The sequence below is a fragment of the Neoarius graeffei genome, chromosome 18 (genome assembly GCF_027579695.1).
Source record: "Neoarius graeffei isolate fNeoGra1 chromosome 18, fNeoGra1.pri, whole genome shotgun sequence".
Classification (NCBI taxonomy): Eukaryota; Metazoa; Chordata; class Actinopteri; order Siluriformes; family Ariidae; genus Neoarius; species Neoarius graeffei.
The window spans coordinates 60287237-60306030 of record NC_083586.1 but is presented as its reverse complement, the minus strand read 5'-3'; the positions used below and the strand labels follow the sequence as shown (position 1 = coordinate 60306030).

Here is an 18794-nt window from a genome sequence, read left to right as displayed (position 1 = left end):
AATCTTGCGTGGTTTTTTTTTTCCATGCGATATCAGTTTACGTTCATTTCTCCAGCTTCAATGCGTTAAAACAGGAATAAAAAAAACACTACACGTGGTGTCCGCGGTCTCAAAAGTAGCCGGTCACCGGCGGCAAATCGCCGGCTATGGCTTGTTATGCCGCCGGCTATTGTCAGTCGAGTCACACAATTTAATATTAAATATTTCTGACAGCAAAAAAAGTTGTGAACATAAATTACATTCACTGTGTCATGTATGTCCGTTGCCGCGTCAAGGGTGTTTACATCCTCGACATGAGTGCAGCCATTACTGCCGCCTGTGTTGCCAGATTGCGCGGTTTCCCGCCCAATTTGGGCGGTTTTAAGTGCATTTTGGCGGGTTTTGAACATATTTTGGGCTGTAAAACGTCAGCAGTATCTGGCAACATATTTTTTTTTTTTACTTAATACAAGAAATTAATGGATGCCAACGTTTTTGCCAAAATGGTATTTTATTTTCCATTGTTTAGGCAGCTTCAGCGTCATACTGTAAGACTCTGTTCAAATTGTTTTTTTTTTCTTCTATGAAGCCTGAGCCATTTATTTTATTAGTTTATAATTATTGTTTAATTTAGTCTTCAGGAGAGACTGCCTGCACACAGTACTAGTATTAATAGTTTTTTTTTCTTACATGAAAGCTGAGGCATTTATATTATATTTGAAGGTAACTTCATGTTGTGCTGTGAGGTTCTCTGCACTTTAACTTTTGAACCAACAGGTGCATTTGGATAAGTAAAGCCTAGTTTTCTGAATTTTTGTAGTCCTGGTAATCTTTTATATTGGTAAAGTTGTTTATAGGACCATTTCTCAGTGTCTTTGTTCTTTTAATCAATAGTTTTTCAGTAATAACTTAATATTTAACACATCACTCAATTTTAAACAACCCCCGCGCCGCCCCCATAGTCTCCAAAATTTCTGTGGGAAACACTGGCGTGCGTAACAACGCTAATCAAGCTTAAGCTAGACGACCCGCCTCAAATACCCGTCCCGGGTAAATGTTATCCCAATTTTAGATGGCCTGTTCCAAACCATCCCGCCCTATGAAAAATTCGTACTTGCATATCTATCTATCTATCTATCTATCTATCTATCTATCTATCTATCTATCTATCTATCTATCTATCTCCCTGCACACTTTGCGTGCATTATGTCTGCCGCTGGCAGACATTTTACCATTTTGCACCCTGCTGTGAATTATTTGTACCCTGCTATTCTCCCAAACTTTGAAGCCCCTGGGTGTTCCAGGAAACTAAATCAATCACTCAAAGACATAATCGTGACGGAGTCAGAGTGGCGTTCCTGTGACCATCCTGAAGTGTTTTATTCCTCTTACGCCGCAGCAATTCTGTCGACAATTACAGTCTTACTAACATACTAACGAACACGTCGCGATCTTTATCCGTTTAGCGTTGCGCGTATTCCATAATACGTACGTATGGAACAGAAAATTGATCATCCAAATAACTTCTAATCGTACAGTTCCAAGCTCCACCTTCAAACCTAAAGGCCAATTTATGCTGACAACCCAGTCCTCGCAGATGGCGTCTGCGAAGCCCCCCTACCTTCACCTTCGCAGATGCTCTGCGTGCACCTCCCAAAAATTGTGACCACCGCAGACAGCGTCGCAGACAAGAGGGCTCTGATTGGTCCACTCTACATCCGCTGTACACGCACTTCTACTTCCCTACTTTCCCGGTTTGGTTTGTTTTCACGACCGCCATTTTTAAAAACACGAGCGAAGATGGAGCAGCACGAAGAGCGGTTGATCGAGGAAGTGAGGAAGTACATACATCTATACGACTCCAGTTCTAGTCATTATAAGTAATCGGAGGATAAACACTCCACTAACCACACCCACCAACTACTCCTAGCGATTTCGCGACTTCGCGCCCCCTTGCGTTGTGGCGGTGAATAACATCGCGCACGCCTATTACTCCCCGCTCAACGATAAACTACAACTGTCTGCAAAAAGCTATCTGCGAAAGCCTTGTCGCAAGAGCATGCAGAGGCCTTAAGGCCACGCCTCCTCCCTGTATCTGATACCGGTATCGAGCGACACCAAACTCTGTGCTCAGGATGATCTACGACGGCGATGTTGTTAAACGCCGAGACGTCGTTTTTGTTCATGTTGATAGAGACTAGCGTTATACAGTGTTGTAAAGGATATCCTGCTAAAAGGCAAAGTATTGGCACCCTTCGTGATGTTTGCGAAATATATGTCTTAACGCTAAAAAATAAGTACTCCTATTCGAAGGAAATTTTGAAACATAATATCCACAGCTGACAGTTATTGTTGGAGTGTCATACAGCTACATATCTAAACAGTGGATGATGCGACACGCATCGTATAATTCAAGACACTTATTTAAAGTCTACAGAATTTTTTTTTTTAAAGCTGAAAATCAAATTGTCTTCCAGTGTTTGTAACGGCTTCTTTTTTTATTTTGGGGAGAAAAAAAAAAAGCATTTATAAAGATGTCACAACATCGATATGATGTCGTCGAGGCCGAGTTACATCGAGAGGAAATTTCTGACAAAACTGGCGAGTTGTAATGAAACGAGACACGAAGCTCCAGCGAAACACACACCAAGTCCCAGCTTTGGTTTATTTAATCTCTCTCTCACACACCCCAGTGTAGACCGAGCAGCTATCACTTTATTTACACCCCACTTCATTTCAAAAAAAAAGTTTCTCCAGAAGTCTTATCTTCGCAAGAAACGTTTTCCAATTACACACTCGCTTCCTCGTCCTGCTCACGACTGCCAGCTGCCACTCGCGTTTTTCTGACAGAGAAACAGAAAAGCGGTCGCTCCAGGGAGTCCGTGATAGCTGCTGGGCCTCTGCGATCCTCCCCTAACAGATCTCAATAATCCAGCCTCTCTCTCTCTCTCTCTCTCTCTCTCTCTCTCTCTCTCTTTTTCAGAGAATTGCCTGAACATCATCATTCAGTCATCAGAATAACAAACAGATAATGTTTCACCACTCGCCCGCTCCGCTCCGCTCTCGGAATCAAGTGGAAACGATTTTACTGCGTGCTGAGAGTTTGTCCAGAGAGACAGAAGAAACAATATCGCTCCCGACACAGGTGTACGTTTATGAAAATCAATTATTTTTTATCTTTTGGCACGAAGATGACGCAGCAGCGTGGACACGTACGCAAACGGGGGACGATTCTGAAGGGCGTCTTTTTGTTGCTGCATAAAAACACCACGAGCACATTAACACAAAGAAGAGCAGCCTTCAGAGACGGAAAAATGACACACACACACACACACTCATTTATGGATCGAGCAGCAATACCAGTTCGGACACTTTTTTTTTTTTTTCCCCTCCACCACAAAGATCCTTCCACATAATGTCTGGGGACTCTCCCCCCCCACCGGGTTCTCAGTCACACCAAGAACTTTTAAAGATCCGTCAATCACAACGGAAACCAAAAATGGTTCTTCCAGGAAACTTTTCTGGACTAATCAACATTCACACATCGTTATTATTTGGAACTCATGCTAAGCTTTCACAGGTTTCTGACTTTTATTCACCGGTCGCGCCGTTAATCATACGCCTGAATTTGAATATTCTGGAATCATTCTTGACGAATCCCTTTCATGAAATTACCATATCCATCTGGAGCTGGCAAAAGCCTGGGCATGCTACCGGTACAGCGCATTAGCGGTACAGCGCATTGCGGATTATTATTTGTCCTGTTCTTGAATACTGAAACACTGTACGGCAGGGGTCTTCAATCCTATCCGCAAAGGGCCGGTGTAGCTGCAGGCTTTCATTACAGCCAAATTGGAGGCTCACTTGATTGTTGACTGGAGACGAGGGTGAAATGATTAAACAAGTGAAATCAGGTGTAGCTCCTGCTTGGTTGGAATGAAAGCCTGCAGCCACACTGGCCCTTTGTGGATAGGATTGAAGACCCCTGCTGTACGGGGTGCTGTGGTACAGGAAATACTAAATCTTTAGAGACTCTCCAGCAGCGTGCTATAAGGATAGGTGCTGGAAATTAGCGAGTGACCGAGCTTTAGATCTAGTTAAAGCGAGACGGCCTTTTGATTTCATAAAGTCGGTGAAATTTAGTTCCGTCTGGAATGTGGTCATTGTGATATATTACAGCAGTGTTTCCCAACCTTTCTTGAGCCACGGCACATATTTTACATTCGAAAATTCCCATGGCACACCACCAAACAAAAATAATCACAAAAAAGTATATATAATGAAATATAATGATCATCTAGTCTCAATTTACTCACAATTTACTTAGTGTGAAACCTGGGCCTGTTTAGTTGAACACAAAGCTGATAAACTCGCAGGAATTGAAGAAAGACGCACACGAAGATCTTCCTCAACAACTCTGAGTCACTCTCCTTTTTTAGTTTTTATAGCAGTCATGCTTGAAAAGCCCAGCTCGCATAGGTAGGTTGTGGAAAATCACCTTTTTTGCTTTCTTCTAACCTCTACTCATACTAGGGCCTTCATCTGGGTCAGGACCCAGTTTGGATTGTGTACTTTTTCTTTTCAAATATTTATCCATCGCTATCAGTGCTGTCACACCCGAAGCATTACTAATTCTATTGTTTGAATGGCAACAGGTAGATACGCAGGTTAATTAGCTACCTGCTGCCATCTAGTGGAAGAGTATTTAACTCTTCTGCCTGTCACTATACATCGCTGGCATAGACAAACGAAGACAAATTATTTGCAATAAATAAATAATTTTCAGAACAATTAAGTGAAATTGGATAATTTCCCACGGTACACCTGATGATCTCTCACAGCACACTAATGTGCCACGGCACAGTGGTTGGGAACCAGTGTATTACAGAAATAAACATATAAAATCAGGCCATTCTGTGGCTGGGAAGTTATTTAATTTGAGGGATTAATGCAAATAAATGTGCATGAAATCGCGCAGTCAAGCAGACAGAGGAAGTCCGTGTGTGTGTGCGCATGCGCAGGTTTACCTTTGAGCGTGCACTGACGGTTCCATCATTCTGTCGCTAAACGAACAGCTGAGCGCCGATATTTATTAGTTTGATATTTCCTGCTTTTCCTTTCCTTCGTATAGAACATAACGTCTTTTCTTCTCACTTTCCGTTAGTCGGTCAGTCTTTCACGTTTCATTCGCACACTCACGTCCTCCATTTTCTCTTCCGTTTCAAATTTGTATCCCACAATGCCTTGCATGAACAGGGAAAGCCCACCGCGGGATGTGATGCATGACGGAGTATCTTGTATCTTGTATTGGGTCATGGTGAAGCAGGAAAAAAAAAAAATGTACATGGCTGGCTCTAAATTCATTAATTGTTCCATTTTTAAAAACCTAATAAAATTGGAAGTCTGCGATTCGAATTCAGTAGCTTTTGGTCACTAAACAAAAATAATTGGGTGTCGGGGAAAATTCTTTTTAAGCAGGAAAATGTATTAAATGGAGCTGCCTGAAATTTTTTCAAAAATTACTTTACATTCAATAATGCTAGACACCGCAGACTTACTCGACCAAGCAACACGTTACATTTACCAAGAGTAAGAACCGAGCTGACCAAGAAATCCTTTTATCATCATCATCATCATCATCACGGATGTATTGTTTTTAATAGATTAAGTTTATTGGTCATGTTTTATACACTAATGCATTTTATTTGTGTAATTTTTTTTTGTATTTATAACTAATTTGAATATACTGGATATGTACATACTGTAATTTAATATTGATCATAACTAGTTTCTTTTTTATTTACTGTGTGGTGTATGTATGACGCAGGGCTCCTTTTAAAGGGGAACTGAAGTCATTTTAAAACCTGCTTTATTTCTTAATTAACGTGTTATTCAATTACGTTTTCGGTTTTAGTAACCTTATATCATGACTCGTATTGGCAACTGATTGCAATTAAATATTATACTTATCGGCCTGTTCGGTTGTTAGCCGTGTTGAATTTAGTTCGTTCAGTCCACGGCAGGCGTCGCTTATCCGCGTGATCTTCACGAGACTTGTGCGAGACTTCGAAACGTGAAGAAGTGTCAGCCAGGTGTCAGTGCAGCCATTTTGAAAACTGTTTTCCAAACGAAGTATTGCACAAAAACGAGTTTAAATGACGATTACTGCCGACTTTTTCAAACTTTCCTGATTGCTATCAAAACAAACACAACTTCCGGCTTGATTACGTCAGCGTTCGAAAGAGGGCGCGCGTGTCTTTTGACAACGTTGGCGACTTTGATTTCCGCTGTATGTTTTACTTCCGTCCTACGATGTCTCGGACAGGTCTCGACGAATCTCGTTTACGGCCATCGCTTTGACACGTGGACTGATATATTACAGAGCATATTTCAAACACTCAACTTGCTATAGCAGCAACAAAATAGAGAAATAGAATTTTGATGATAAAAAAAAAAATTGCCTTCAGTTCTCCTTTAACAGCAGAGGCGTACAGCCACTAATTGGACCACTCTGTTTTATTTAAATAAAAGGTCAGGTTCAAGGCCCGAACTGATAATCGCATCATCAGTTTTTCTTCAGCTAATCAGACACAAGGTACGCCACCACTCTTGCCGGAGCGGTTGGGGGTTAGGCGCCTTGCTCAAGGGCACTTAAGCCAGTCCTGCTGGTCCAGGGACTCGAACCAGGTCCCAAAGCTGTTTCTCTAACCATCAGGCCATGGTATCTTTTTAAAAAAAAAAATAAAATCAGTCTAAATCAGAAGTCTGAAGCTGAAACCTGTGATCTGGTTTCGTTTCCCACTACACACGCTCCCCAGAAAGCCAAAAACACACTGGCTGAAGGGTGAGGGGTGTGTCGAGCTGAACGTGTTCCTAAACTCTTTCACTCATTGGTTAGAAACATTGAGAAGGGAAAACAGTAGAATCAGGAAACTGACCCGAACGTGGAGAATACTGAATAAACCCGTACATATCAATAAACCCAGTCATTCATAGTAATGAGTGGGTGTGTCCAAACGTTTGGCTGGCACTGGATATCTCCGAGGTTCTCAAACTTTGTTATTGGAGTTTCACCAAGTGTTTGATGCATTGTACAGTGAGAGTAAAAAGTATTTGATCCCTTGCTGATTTTGTTGGTTTGCCCACTAATAAAGACATGATCATTCTATACTTTTAATGGTAGATGTATTCTAACATGGAGAGACAGAATATCAAAACGAAAATCCAGAAAATAACTTTAAAGAATATATTTTAATTGATTTGTATTTCATTGAGGGAAATAAGTATTTGATCCCTCTAGCCAAAAGCACTTAATACTTGGTGGCAAAGGCTTTGTTTGCAAGCACAGCGGACAGACGTTTGTTGTAGTTAACCACAAGGTTAGCACACATATCAGGGGGAATTTTGGCCCACTCTTCTTTGCAGATCCTCTCTAAATCATTAAGGTTGGTGGGCTGTTGCTTGGCAACTCGGACCTTCAGCTCCCTCCATAGATTTTCGATTGGATTGAGGTCCGGAGACTGGCTGGGCCACTCCATGACCTTAATGTGGTTCTTCTCGAGCCACTCCTTTGTTGCCTTTGCTGTATGCTTTGGGTTGTTGTCATGTTGGAAGACCCAACCACGGCCCATTTTCAACTTCCTGGCAGAGGGGAGGAGGTTGTCCCTCAGGACTGCACGGTACATGGCTCCATCCATCTTCCCACTGATGCGGTGAAGTAGCCCTGTGCCCTTGGCAGAGAAACACCCCCAAAACATAATGCTTCCACCTCCATGCTTGACGGTGGGCACAGTGTTCCTGGGGTCATAGGCAGCATTTTTCTTCCTCCACACATGACGAGTAGAGTTTAAGCCAAATAGTTCAATTTTGGTTTCGTCTGACCACAGAACCTTCTCCCAATCACTTTGTACATCTTTGAGGTGATCATTGGCATACTTTAGGTGGGCCTCCACATGTGCCTTCTTAAGCAGGGGTACCTTTCGGGCACTGCAGGATTTTAATCCATTGCGGCGCAAAGTGTTGCTAATTGTTTTCCTGGTGACTGTGGTCCCAGCTGTCTTGAGGTCATTCACTAACTCCCGCTGTGTGGTTGCAGGCCGATTTCTCACAGTTCTCATGATCATTGCCACCCCACGAGGTGAAATCTTCTGTGGAGCACCAGACCGAGGTCTATTGACGGTCATGTTATACTTCTTAAATTTTCTCACAATTGCACCAATGGTTGTTACTTTAATCCCCAGCATCTTGCTAATGTTTTTGTAGCCCATTCCAGATTTGTGCAGGTCAACAATCCTGTCTCTGAGGCCCACTTTACACGGGGACGGTCTGAAACAAAAACGCAAAAGTCCGTTTTCGTTCTCACTTTTTTCCGCGTCTACACGACCGTTTTCAAGGAGGAAATCTGCATCTATACGGTGACGCATAAATGTGTGGAATTCAATTGGATGTGCATGCCAGGCGGCTAGGTGGTGCTGTGAAAGACCTCCGCTATGTCTGCAGGCATGCGCAACGTCTTCCGTCTTGTCTGATCTGCACATCTGCGCCGCAAAAACTTTGACTACTCTGGCTATGGTAAGTAAGAAAGTAAGTAAAAAAGTAAGAGCATACTATACCCGCCTCTGTTCATTAACGGTATATGTGCAGATTCGGTATAGATGCTCGAAGGACTCCTGGACGTTTATTAAAGCTGCCAGAGCAGCTTGAAGGTCCATTGGATCGATGTAATCAGACATGCTCTTACTTTTTTACTTACTTTCTTACTTCCCGGGCTGGCATATACAGTATATGACATATGTATGACGTAAACGCGTACCCGACGTGAGCAGATCCGAGCAGAGTTTCGCGTATTCGGTAGTTTAGACGGATATGCAACGGGGGCTGTTTTTAACTTATCCACTCTGGAAGGCGTTTTCAATTTTTTCCGTTTTTCAGCCTCGGAAATGCCGTCCCCGTGTAGACGAAAGGCACTTCCGATAAAATATTTAGTCATTTTTACCCGACAGCGTCCTCGTGTAAATGGGCCCTGAGGTCCTGAGAGAGTTCTTTGGTCTTACCCATGTTGGAGAGTTTGGAATCTGTCTGATTGTCTGATTCTGTGAACAGGTGTCTTTCATACAGGTGATTAGTTAGAACAGGTGTCTTCAATTCAGGTAACAAGTTGATTGGGAGTGTCTAACTGGTCTGTTGCCCCTTTTCCACCAAAGTAGTTCCAGAGCTGGTTCGGGGCCAGTGCTTAGTTTGGAACCGGGTTTTCTGTTTCCACTGACAAAGAACTGGCTCTGGGGCCAGAAAAACCGGTTCCAGGCTAGCACCAACTCTCTGCTGGGCCAGAGGAAAGAACCGCTTACGTCAGCGGGGGGGGCGGAGTTGTTAAGACCAGCAACAATAACAAAACCGCGAAAGATCGCCATTTTTAAGCGACGAGAAGCAGCAGCTGTACAAACGCGAAGTCAGCCATTATTGTTGTTGCTGCTGCTTCTTCTTCCGTGTTGTTTTTGCTTCGATATTCGCGCCAAGGTTTATGCAAACGTAGCGACGTAACTGACGTATACAGTGACGTAATGACGTCTTCCCTTAGCACCGCGAGCGATGGAAAAGCAAACTGGTTCTCAGCTGGCTCACAAGTTGAATGAGTTGTGAACCCGAACCAGCCCCGGAACTGATTTGGTGGAAAAGGGGTATTCGAAAGCCAGAACTCCTAATGCATACTAGGGGATCAAATATTTATTTCCCTCCGTGAAATACAAATCAATTAATATATATTCTTTAAAGTTATTTTCTGGATTTTCGTTTTGATATTCTGTCTCTCCATGTTAGAATACATTTACCATTAAAAAGTATAGAATGATCATGTCTTTATTAGTGGGCAAACCAACAAAATCAGTAAGGGATCAAATACTTTTCACGCTCACTGTATGTAAACAAAATTTATAATAAAATATTCATTTGAAGATTTTTTTTGTTCATCAGTATAATTCCCATTAGCATCTTGGTGTTTTCGTTATTATTAATTTGTTTATTCCTACACAGCCTTTTTCCCTCCTCATTATACTACCGCTGCGACAGTTACACTTTTTGCTTATCAGTTCGGTAATCATATCGTTTAACTCCTTCACTTTGTCTCAGACCATTTTTTTCTCCATTAGCATCATATAATATTGCTCAAATTTGACTTATTTTTCATACGTTTCCGATATTAAGTATAATAAGTAAAGGGTTCCTCTTTTTTATTTCCTGGTATCTCAGGCTAGGAAATTCTCTTTATCTTTTATAAAGCTTAATTATTATTTAGGATTTTTAACATTAGTACAGTTTAGCCTTTATATATCAGGTGAAGAGACACATTTGTGGAAATTCTGATATTAAACCATTATTATTATTATTATTATTATTATACACTATGGGGGCGGCACGGTGGTGTAGTGGTTAGCACTGTCGCCTCACAGCAAGAAGGTCCTGGGTTCGAGCCCCGGGGCCGGCGAGGGCCTTTCTGTGTGGAGTTTGCATGTTCTCCCCGTGTCCGCGTGGGTTTCCTCCGGGTGCTCCGGTTTCCCCCACAGTCCAAAGACATGCAGGTTAGGTTAACTGGTGACTCTAAATTGAGCGTAGGTGTGAATGTGAGTGTGAATGGTTGTCTGTGTCTATGTGTCAGCCCTGTGATGACCTGGCGACTTGTCCAGGGTGTACCCCGCCTTTCGCCCATAGTCAGCTGGGATAGGCTCCAGCTTGCCTGCGACCCTGTAGAAGGATAAAGCAGCTAGAGATAATGAGATGAGATTATACACTACCGTTCAACCGACTAGTGGCCTAGTGGTAGCGTGTCCGCCTCTCGATCGGGAGATCGGGAGTTCTATTCACGGTCGGGTCATACCAAAGACCATTATAAAAATGGTACCCACTACCATCTGGCAAGGCACGCTGCAATACAGATGTGCATGGGGAGTTAAACTCTCGTGGTTACCAGAGGACTAGCCCCCCACTGTAACCCTAGCTATGTAATAGGCGAGAGGCCGAGGGCTACGGAAACGGAGATCGGCGCCGCCCGATGCGCCACCATCAGAGTTGGGCCTGGTTAGTACTTGAGTGGGAGACTGCCTAGGAATATCAGGTACTGAGGCGTGGGAAGGACTTTAACTTTTTTAACACTACCGTTCAAAAGTTTGGGGTCATCCAGACAATTTTGTGTTTTCCATGAAAAGTCACACTTTTATTTCCCACCATAAGTTGCAAAATGAATAGAAAATATAGTCAAGACATTTTTCCGGCCATTTTGAGCATTTAATCGACCCCACAAATGTGATGCTCCAGAAACTCAATCTGCTCAAAGGAAGGTCAGTTTTATAGCTTCTCTAAAGAGCTCAACTGTTTTCAGCTGTGCTAACATGATTGTACAAGGGTTTTCTAATCATCCATTAGCCTTCTGAGGCAATGAGCAAACACATTGTACCATTAGAACACTGGAGTGAGAGTTGCTGGAAATGGGCCTCTATACACCTATGGAGATATTGCACCAAAAACCACACATTTGCAGCTAGAATAGTCATTTACCACATTAGCAATGTATAGAGTGGATTTCTGATTAGTTTAAAGTCATCTTCGTTGAAAAGAACAGTGCTTTTCTTTCAAAAATAAGGACATTTCAAAGTGACCCCAAACTTTTGAACGGTAGTGTACATCATAAGATTCCAGTTGAACCGGAATACGATGTTGAGGTTATGATTTCTGCCTCCCAGATACAGGCTGTCTGTGTTGCTGGGGCAAAAAAGTAAAACTTTTTTTTTTTTTTAAAACAATGCAGCTCGGCAACACGGTGGTGTAGTGGTTAGCACTGTTGCCTCACAGCAAGAAGGTCCGGGTTCGAGCCCCGTGGCCGGCGAGGGCCTTTCTGTGTGGAGTTTGCATGTTCTCCCCGTGTCCGCGTGGGTTTCCTCCGGGTGCTCCGGTTTCCCCCACAGTCCAAAGACATGCAGGTTAGGTTAACTGGTGACTCTAAATTGAGCGTAGGTGTGAATGTGAGTGTGAATGGTTGTCTGTGTCTATGTGTCAGCCCTGTGATGACCTGGCGACTTGTCCAGGGTGTACCCCGCCTTTCGCCCGTAGTCAGCTGGGATAGGCTCCAGCTTGCCTGCGACCCTGTAGAACAGGATAAAGCGGCTAGAGATGATGAGATGAGACAATGCAGCTCGTTTTCATGCATGTAGCTGATTCTCATTTTCTCCCCTCGATCTGCCCCCATCAGGGCACCAGGAGGAGAAACGGCCCCCCAGTTTGAACACAGAAGTTTCATATAAATCAGAATTGGACTCGGGATTTGATGACTATTCAGGCACGTGTCCTTTTTTTTTTTTTAAATAAATAAAGTGTCCTTGCAGGGAGACAAATGGACATTTCATTCATATATTGGGTTTAAACTGATGAATGAATGAAATGGAAAATGTGGTTAATTTGAAGGTCTCTGGGGGAAAAACATCATCAATAATAATAATAATAATAATAATAATTATTCCTTACAGCACGTATGTGCATTAACACTCTGACTTTGGCGTGATGCCACACTGCCCCCTGGAGTTTGCAAGTCATACTGACACGATCTTACTGTAGAAATAAGAAGCCCTAATGGTTAGAGAAGCAGCTCTGGGACCAAAAGGTTGCTGGTTCGATTCCCTGGACCAGCAGGAAGGCTGAAGTGCCCTTGAGCAAGGCACCGAACCCCGAACTGCTCCCCAGGCTGCTCTGGGTGTGCTAAATGCCTTTAAAACTGTACCGCTTTTCAGATTTTTCAAGTGTAGGTCATAAAAAGAATTTTCCCGACACTTGATTATTTTTGTTTAGTGACTGAAAGCTACTGAATTCGAATCACAGACTTCCAATTTTATTTATTTATTTATTTCCCTAAACGGAACAATTGACTTTAGATCCACGTAACTTTAAATTCTCCGCTATTTTTTCCTGCTTCACCATGACCCAATACAAGATACTCCATCATGCATCGCATCCCGTGGTGGGCTTTCCCCGTTTGCGCAAGGCATTGTGGGATACAAATTTGAAACAGGAGAGAAAAATGGAGGACGCGAGTGTGCGAATGAAACGTGAAAGAGCGACTACAGTAACGGAAAGAAAGCGAGAAGAAAAGACGTTATGTTCTATACGAAGGAAAGGAAACACAGGAAATATCAAATTAATAAATATCGGCACTCAGCGAGCACCTCGGTGTGATCAGCTGTTCGTTTAGTGACAGAATGATGGAACGGTCAGTGCACACTCAAAGGTAAACCTGCGCATGCGCACACAGACTTCCTCTGTCTGCTTGACTGCGTGAAGCGAGCGATTTCATGCACGTTATTTGCTTTAATCCCATCAACTTAAATAACTTCCCAGCTACAGAACAGAATGGCCTGATGTTTTGTGAGATATTACAGAAATAAACATCTATCGCAATGACCACATTTCAGACGGAACTAAATTCCACCCGTTTTATGAAACCGAAAGGCCGTCTAGCTTTAACATAATGTATAATACTAAGCTCATTCTGGTCACCTTGTAGTCCTCCAGCGATGGCGAGTTGGGTGTTGGTTTGGCGTCTGAAGGCTGATTATGGATCTAAACGCGCGTTTACGTCGCTGTGATGGGAGAACGAAATTTTTTTTATTTAAACCGGAGCCGTTAAACATGGTGAAACATTTTCTGCCTCGATCTCACCCCCTGATCAAACACCCGTACAGAAATAAACCAACATGGTCATGATGTTGAATCTGCTCAGATTACAAACAAAAAAACAAACAAACAAATAAATAAAAAGCCCTAAATGGTAAAATGAACACCAGGGTACTTTACCTTGTTCAGAGAACAGAGAGAGCATGTGACTGATGTGTTTCATGGCAGTGGAAAGGTTTCGTATGGAATTAGTGAAAGAGGGAAAACAAATCGAGCCAGAGACAGGCAGCAGGCATAGCGTGGCGGAGGATGGTTATACGAGCTCTCCCTCGCGCGTCAGGCAGGAAGTGCATGGATTTTCAACCTTGTAATCATCACTCAGAGTGTCAAGCCAGTCATTGTTTTGTTTTTCTGTTTGCTTGTTTGTTTTTTTGCATGGCTGTCAGTCAGTGAAATGCCCCGCCCACTGTTCGCTGTGCATGCCTCCTGTGTGCGGCTGGCCTGCGTCGGACGCTCGTCAGTTAGCCAGAATGAAACCATTGCAAAACACACACACCAAAAAAACAAGCAAAACAAACAAACAAACAAACAAACAAACAAGGTGTTGGAGCCAACAGGAAGCTGCGTCAGTGTAAATCATTATTCGGCGCATGCAGTAAACAAAAGCATGACAAGGAAATGAGAAACAAAGCCTCCTCCAACATGCATCCATCCCACCCCATAATATTCATCCAACCATAGTAACCGCATCCCACGGCAACGCCCCCGAACCCCATTCCATTCCATTCCATTCCAAGCCCCACCCACAACCCATTCACAAAGAATGTAAGGCAGCAAAAGAACTGATTTTCTCTGGAAAGGAAGTGATTATTGTTTTTGCTTGTTTACGGTGATTACCCAGAATGCTCTACCTGCGCACCGCGTGCTCGGAAACGCTGATGCTTCGGGAACGGAAGGCGTCCATGGCTGAGAGATCTTTCAGCTCTTTAACAGGGGAGTTAGCGCTCTGGCTCTGCTTCGCCACTTTGGCAGTTCTCAGACTGCCACAAGGGGCGTGGCCACAGTTTTCAGGAGCGGGGGGGCGGGGCAGGTTGAATCGGATCGGCCGATTTTTTGGGGGCATGTCAGAACGGTCGGTCCACAACGAGGTCAAGGTCAAAGATGGAGGAGAAGGTGGTGGCAGCCAATCAAAGGACCGGGACCAGCGGCGTCGGTGACCCCCGAAACCACGCCCCACCACACGGCCCAATCAGAGGAAGGGGAGGAGCCAAACAAGGAAGTAAAAGGGAAACAAAAAAAAAAGTAACTTGGTCAGCAGCGCAGACTAAACAAAAGGAGACAGGAATGCGTAGAAAAAAAAAATAAAAAAGACACAATAGAGCATAAAGTAGGCAACTTTCTTCAAAAAATATAAATAAATCTATTAATAAGAACAGAATGCAGAAATCTAAAAAGGGAAGAGAAGGCAGATTCAGCAGTGATCATTATTTTGATAAAACAACAGTACAGCAGAACAGAAAGTCACAGTGAGAGCCGTGTGTGTGTGTGAGAGAGAGAGAGAGAGAAACAGAGATGCAGCAAATAAAACTCAACACATGAATTATGAGGAAGTATAATCGAAAGCTGTGGAGTTGGACCAAAGGAAACCCGACTGTCTCCCCTCACCTCTCCTGAGACTCAACGCTACTCACGCTGGAGACGCTTCCATCTGAAACATCTCAGAGCAGAGGCAGAACGCGAGCGCTTCAATTTTCATATTCTATCCACATTCACCGGATATGAGCAATCGCGTGCTCTGATTGGCAACTCTACTACTAGGATATCGGCTCATATAGACCCCTTTCACATGACGTCACCGCGCCGCGAGATTTTGTTAGGCGCCATATTGGAAGACCAAGTACATGCACTCACAATATAAAACAAAGTATGAGCGAGAGTACAGTGACACGATGGCTGATAATTCGGGTTATGTGAGTACATTACCAGCTGCAGAAAGGGCACGGTATGTGGAGAAACTGGCTGTGATTGATGGGTTTGACCCATATGATAAGACTCGCGGCAAGGGAGAATGGAAACATAAGGGGGACCGGACACCAATTCTGCCATCTGTTTGCTACCCAGACATTGTAAACTATTTGTTGTTTACACCCAGTGCCTACACTCAGTGTTCGAACTATGCCGATATTTTCGGGGGGCCCCTTTTTTTCCCTTGGGGATGTGTGTGCTTGCGCTTGTCTCGGAGCGCGGATCTCCAAACACATGAGAAGCCTATCTTACGCACATATCACGCGGACTCCACACCTCCATCGCGTCTGAAGTCATAACTCATCAGGGGAAATCGTGTCCGCATTGGCATGTTCAAAAAACAACCTCGCGTCAACAATGATACCACACGCAAGAAAAAAAAAACAAAAAAAAAAAAACAGGCTACTCAACAACCAACCTGGCAGCAGCGAGCAAGCCCCAAACCATCCTAAATTATTATTATTATTAAATTGTAGAAGTCTGGGAGGCTTGCTCCTCATACAGTTATCAACTTGGGGCCACTTTAGCATGTTCCAAATCTGAATTTCTTGCGTTTGCTTACCTCAAAGTGTCCGCAGATCATGCACAGACTTATCCATTATATCCACAGTTTTTTGCCAAGTCTCACACAGGTTTCTTTCAAGTCTACTGTTGGGCCAATAAATCATAAATAAAACAGCTCAGATGTGTTTGTTTAAGTCGTTCGCCACTCCACTTTATTCTCGTGGGTTCACATACCGCTGCCGTTATTATCCCCTTATCACGAGTTTGTTGGTCTTCCAAAATGGCGCAGGGTCTGTTTACTTCCGGTTTCGGGTGACTATACTGTGAGTAGAGAAAAAAACAGCGGAGCGTGTTGCTGAACCAGCCAAGGACGACATGAAAACGAGGGCTCCGAGAGCACGATATCCCCCGCTGGTAACTTGGCCATAACTCTGGTAAAGTGTGAGTGACTTGAACTAAATTGCAATATGCGTATTAGCAAAGTACACGTAGCAAAAAATCCCGTCAAGTTTCATGAAATTCCTCCAAAAATTGTGAGAGGAGTTGATTTCAGAAGGTGAGCAGCCTTCCCAGGACAGACAGACACACGGATGGACATCGCCACGACATAATCCCCCTTCGGGCCTTTCAGCCAGCCACATTCACTGGATATGAGCAATCGAGCGCTCTGATTGGCTACTCTACTACTAAGATATCAGCTCATATACCGTGAGTAGAGAGGGGAGGGGAAAAAAATAAATAAAAGGCGGAGCATGTTACTGAACCAACCGAGGACGAAATAAAAACTACTCAAAAACAAAACCCCAAAAAATGCAAGGGGGGGGGGGGGGGGGGGGGGACTATGGAAAGAAAGTATTTGATGGTAAGAACATAATTTATTTTTCAATAATTTTTATCGCATTTTTCACAAATTGCTCCTGTCATCTCGCTGGTTTGTTTAAGCAGAAATGATTTTGTCAGACGTTTTGTATGAAAGTTATTTATTGAATTTGCAAAAAATAGAAATAAAAATGCTCGGTTTCAAAAAAAAAAATCCAATCCAATGAATGTGGAGAGAATAAAAGAGTTATTCCACTCAATCACGGTGCTACGCGCCTCATCAGCTCATGTACGACTCGATTTCAGGGAATAACTTAAATATATAAAAAAATCACTCAGCGGTGAAGAGTCCAGAGGTTCTGCGGTATTCCTGGGATTTGGATTTACATCCTTCCAGCTCGACCTACGGTTTCATTTGTTTATCCACAATTTGTTTTTCTCCTTTAAGGGGGGTGGGAACCCACACTAAGGTTATGACTGTGAAAGTGTTTTCAGAATTTCTACTTTCCTGATGTTGCATTTGGTGAACTTTTACACATATATTACTTTTTTGAAGTTATTTTTATTGGGTCATGCAAAAACCTCCCGCACCCAACATCACCTCACTTTTGATAAATACATGTATATTAAATAAATAAATCATGATTATAAAATAAATTCATTGAAAGATGTGTAAAGTACTTTTATATAACAATAAATTGCTTAACAATTGTTGTAATAATAAATTATTACAACAATAAATTGTTTAACAATTGTAATAATAAATTATTATTACAATAAATTGCTTAACAACTGTTGTAATAATAAATTACTACAACAATAAATTGCTTAACAGTTGTTGTAATAAATTATTATTACAACAATAAATTGCTTAACAGTTGTAATAATAAATTATTATTACAACAAATTGCTTAACAATTGTTGTAATAAATAATTATTACAACAAATTGCTTAACAATTGTTGTAATAAATTATTACAACAATAAATTGCTTAACAATTGTTGTAATAATAAATTATTACTACAACAATAAATTGTTTAACAATTGTAATAATAAATTATTATTACAACAATAAATTGCTTAACAGTTGTAATAATAAATTATTACAACAATAAATTGTTTAACTGTAATAAATTACAAAAATAAATTGCTTAACAGTTGTTGTAATAATAAATTACAACAATAAATTGTTTAACAATTGTTGTAATTATTATTACAACAATAAATTGCTTAACAATTGTTGTAATAAATTACAATAAATTGTTTAACAATTGTAATAATAAATTATTACAACAATAAATTGCTTAACAGTTGTTGTAATAATAAATTATTACAACAATAAATTGCTTAACAATTGTAATAAATTATTACAACAATAAATTGTTTAACTGTAATAAATTACAAAAATAAATTGCTTAACAGTTGTTGTAATAATAAATTACAACAATAAATTGTTTAACAATTGTAATAATTATTATTACAACAATAAATTGCTTAACAGTTGTTGTAATAATAAATTATTACAACAATAAATTGCTTAACAATTGTTGTAATAATAAATTACTACAATACATTACTTAACTGTTGTAATAATAAATTATTACAACAATAAATTGCTTAACAGTTGTTGTAATAAATTATTACAACAATAAATTGCTTAACAGCTGTAATAATAAATTATTATTACAACAATTGTTAAGCAATTTATTGTTATATAAAAGTACTTTACACATCTTTCAGTGAATTTATTTTATAATCTCATCTCATCTCATTATCTCTAGCCGCTTTATCCTTCTACAGGGTCGCAGGCAACA

At 41.6% G+C, this 18794-nt stretch overlaps 1 protein-coding gene across 2 annotated transcripts in view; it reads right to left on the bottom strand.

Moving 5' to 3' along the window:
- The window catches only part of tsc2 (TSC complex subunit 2), a 94980-nt gene that overhangs the window by 41602 nt on the left and 34584 nt on the right, over positions 1–18794 (bottom strand). Inside the window, exon 26 of one of the 2 annotated variants that reach the window (XM_060899134.1) lies at positions 14544–14672. The exons of the other annotated variant lie outside the window; for it this stretch is intronic. Within the exon in view, the coding sequence (XP_060755117.1) occupies positions 14544–14672 (129 nt within the window). The remainder of the gene's footprint in view (positions 1–14543; positions 14673–18794) is intronic. 2 annotated transcript variants of the gene reach the window in all.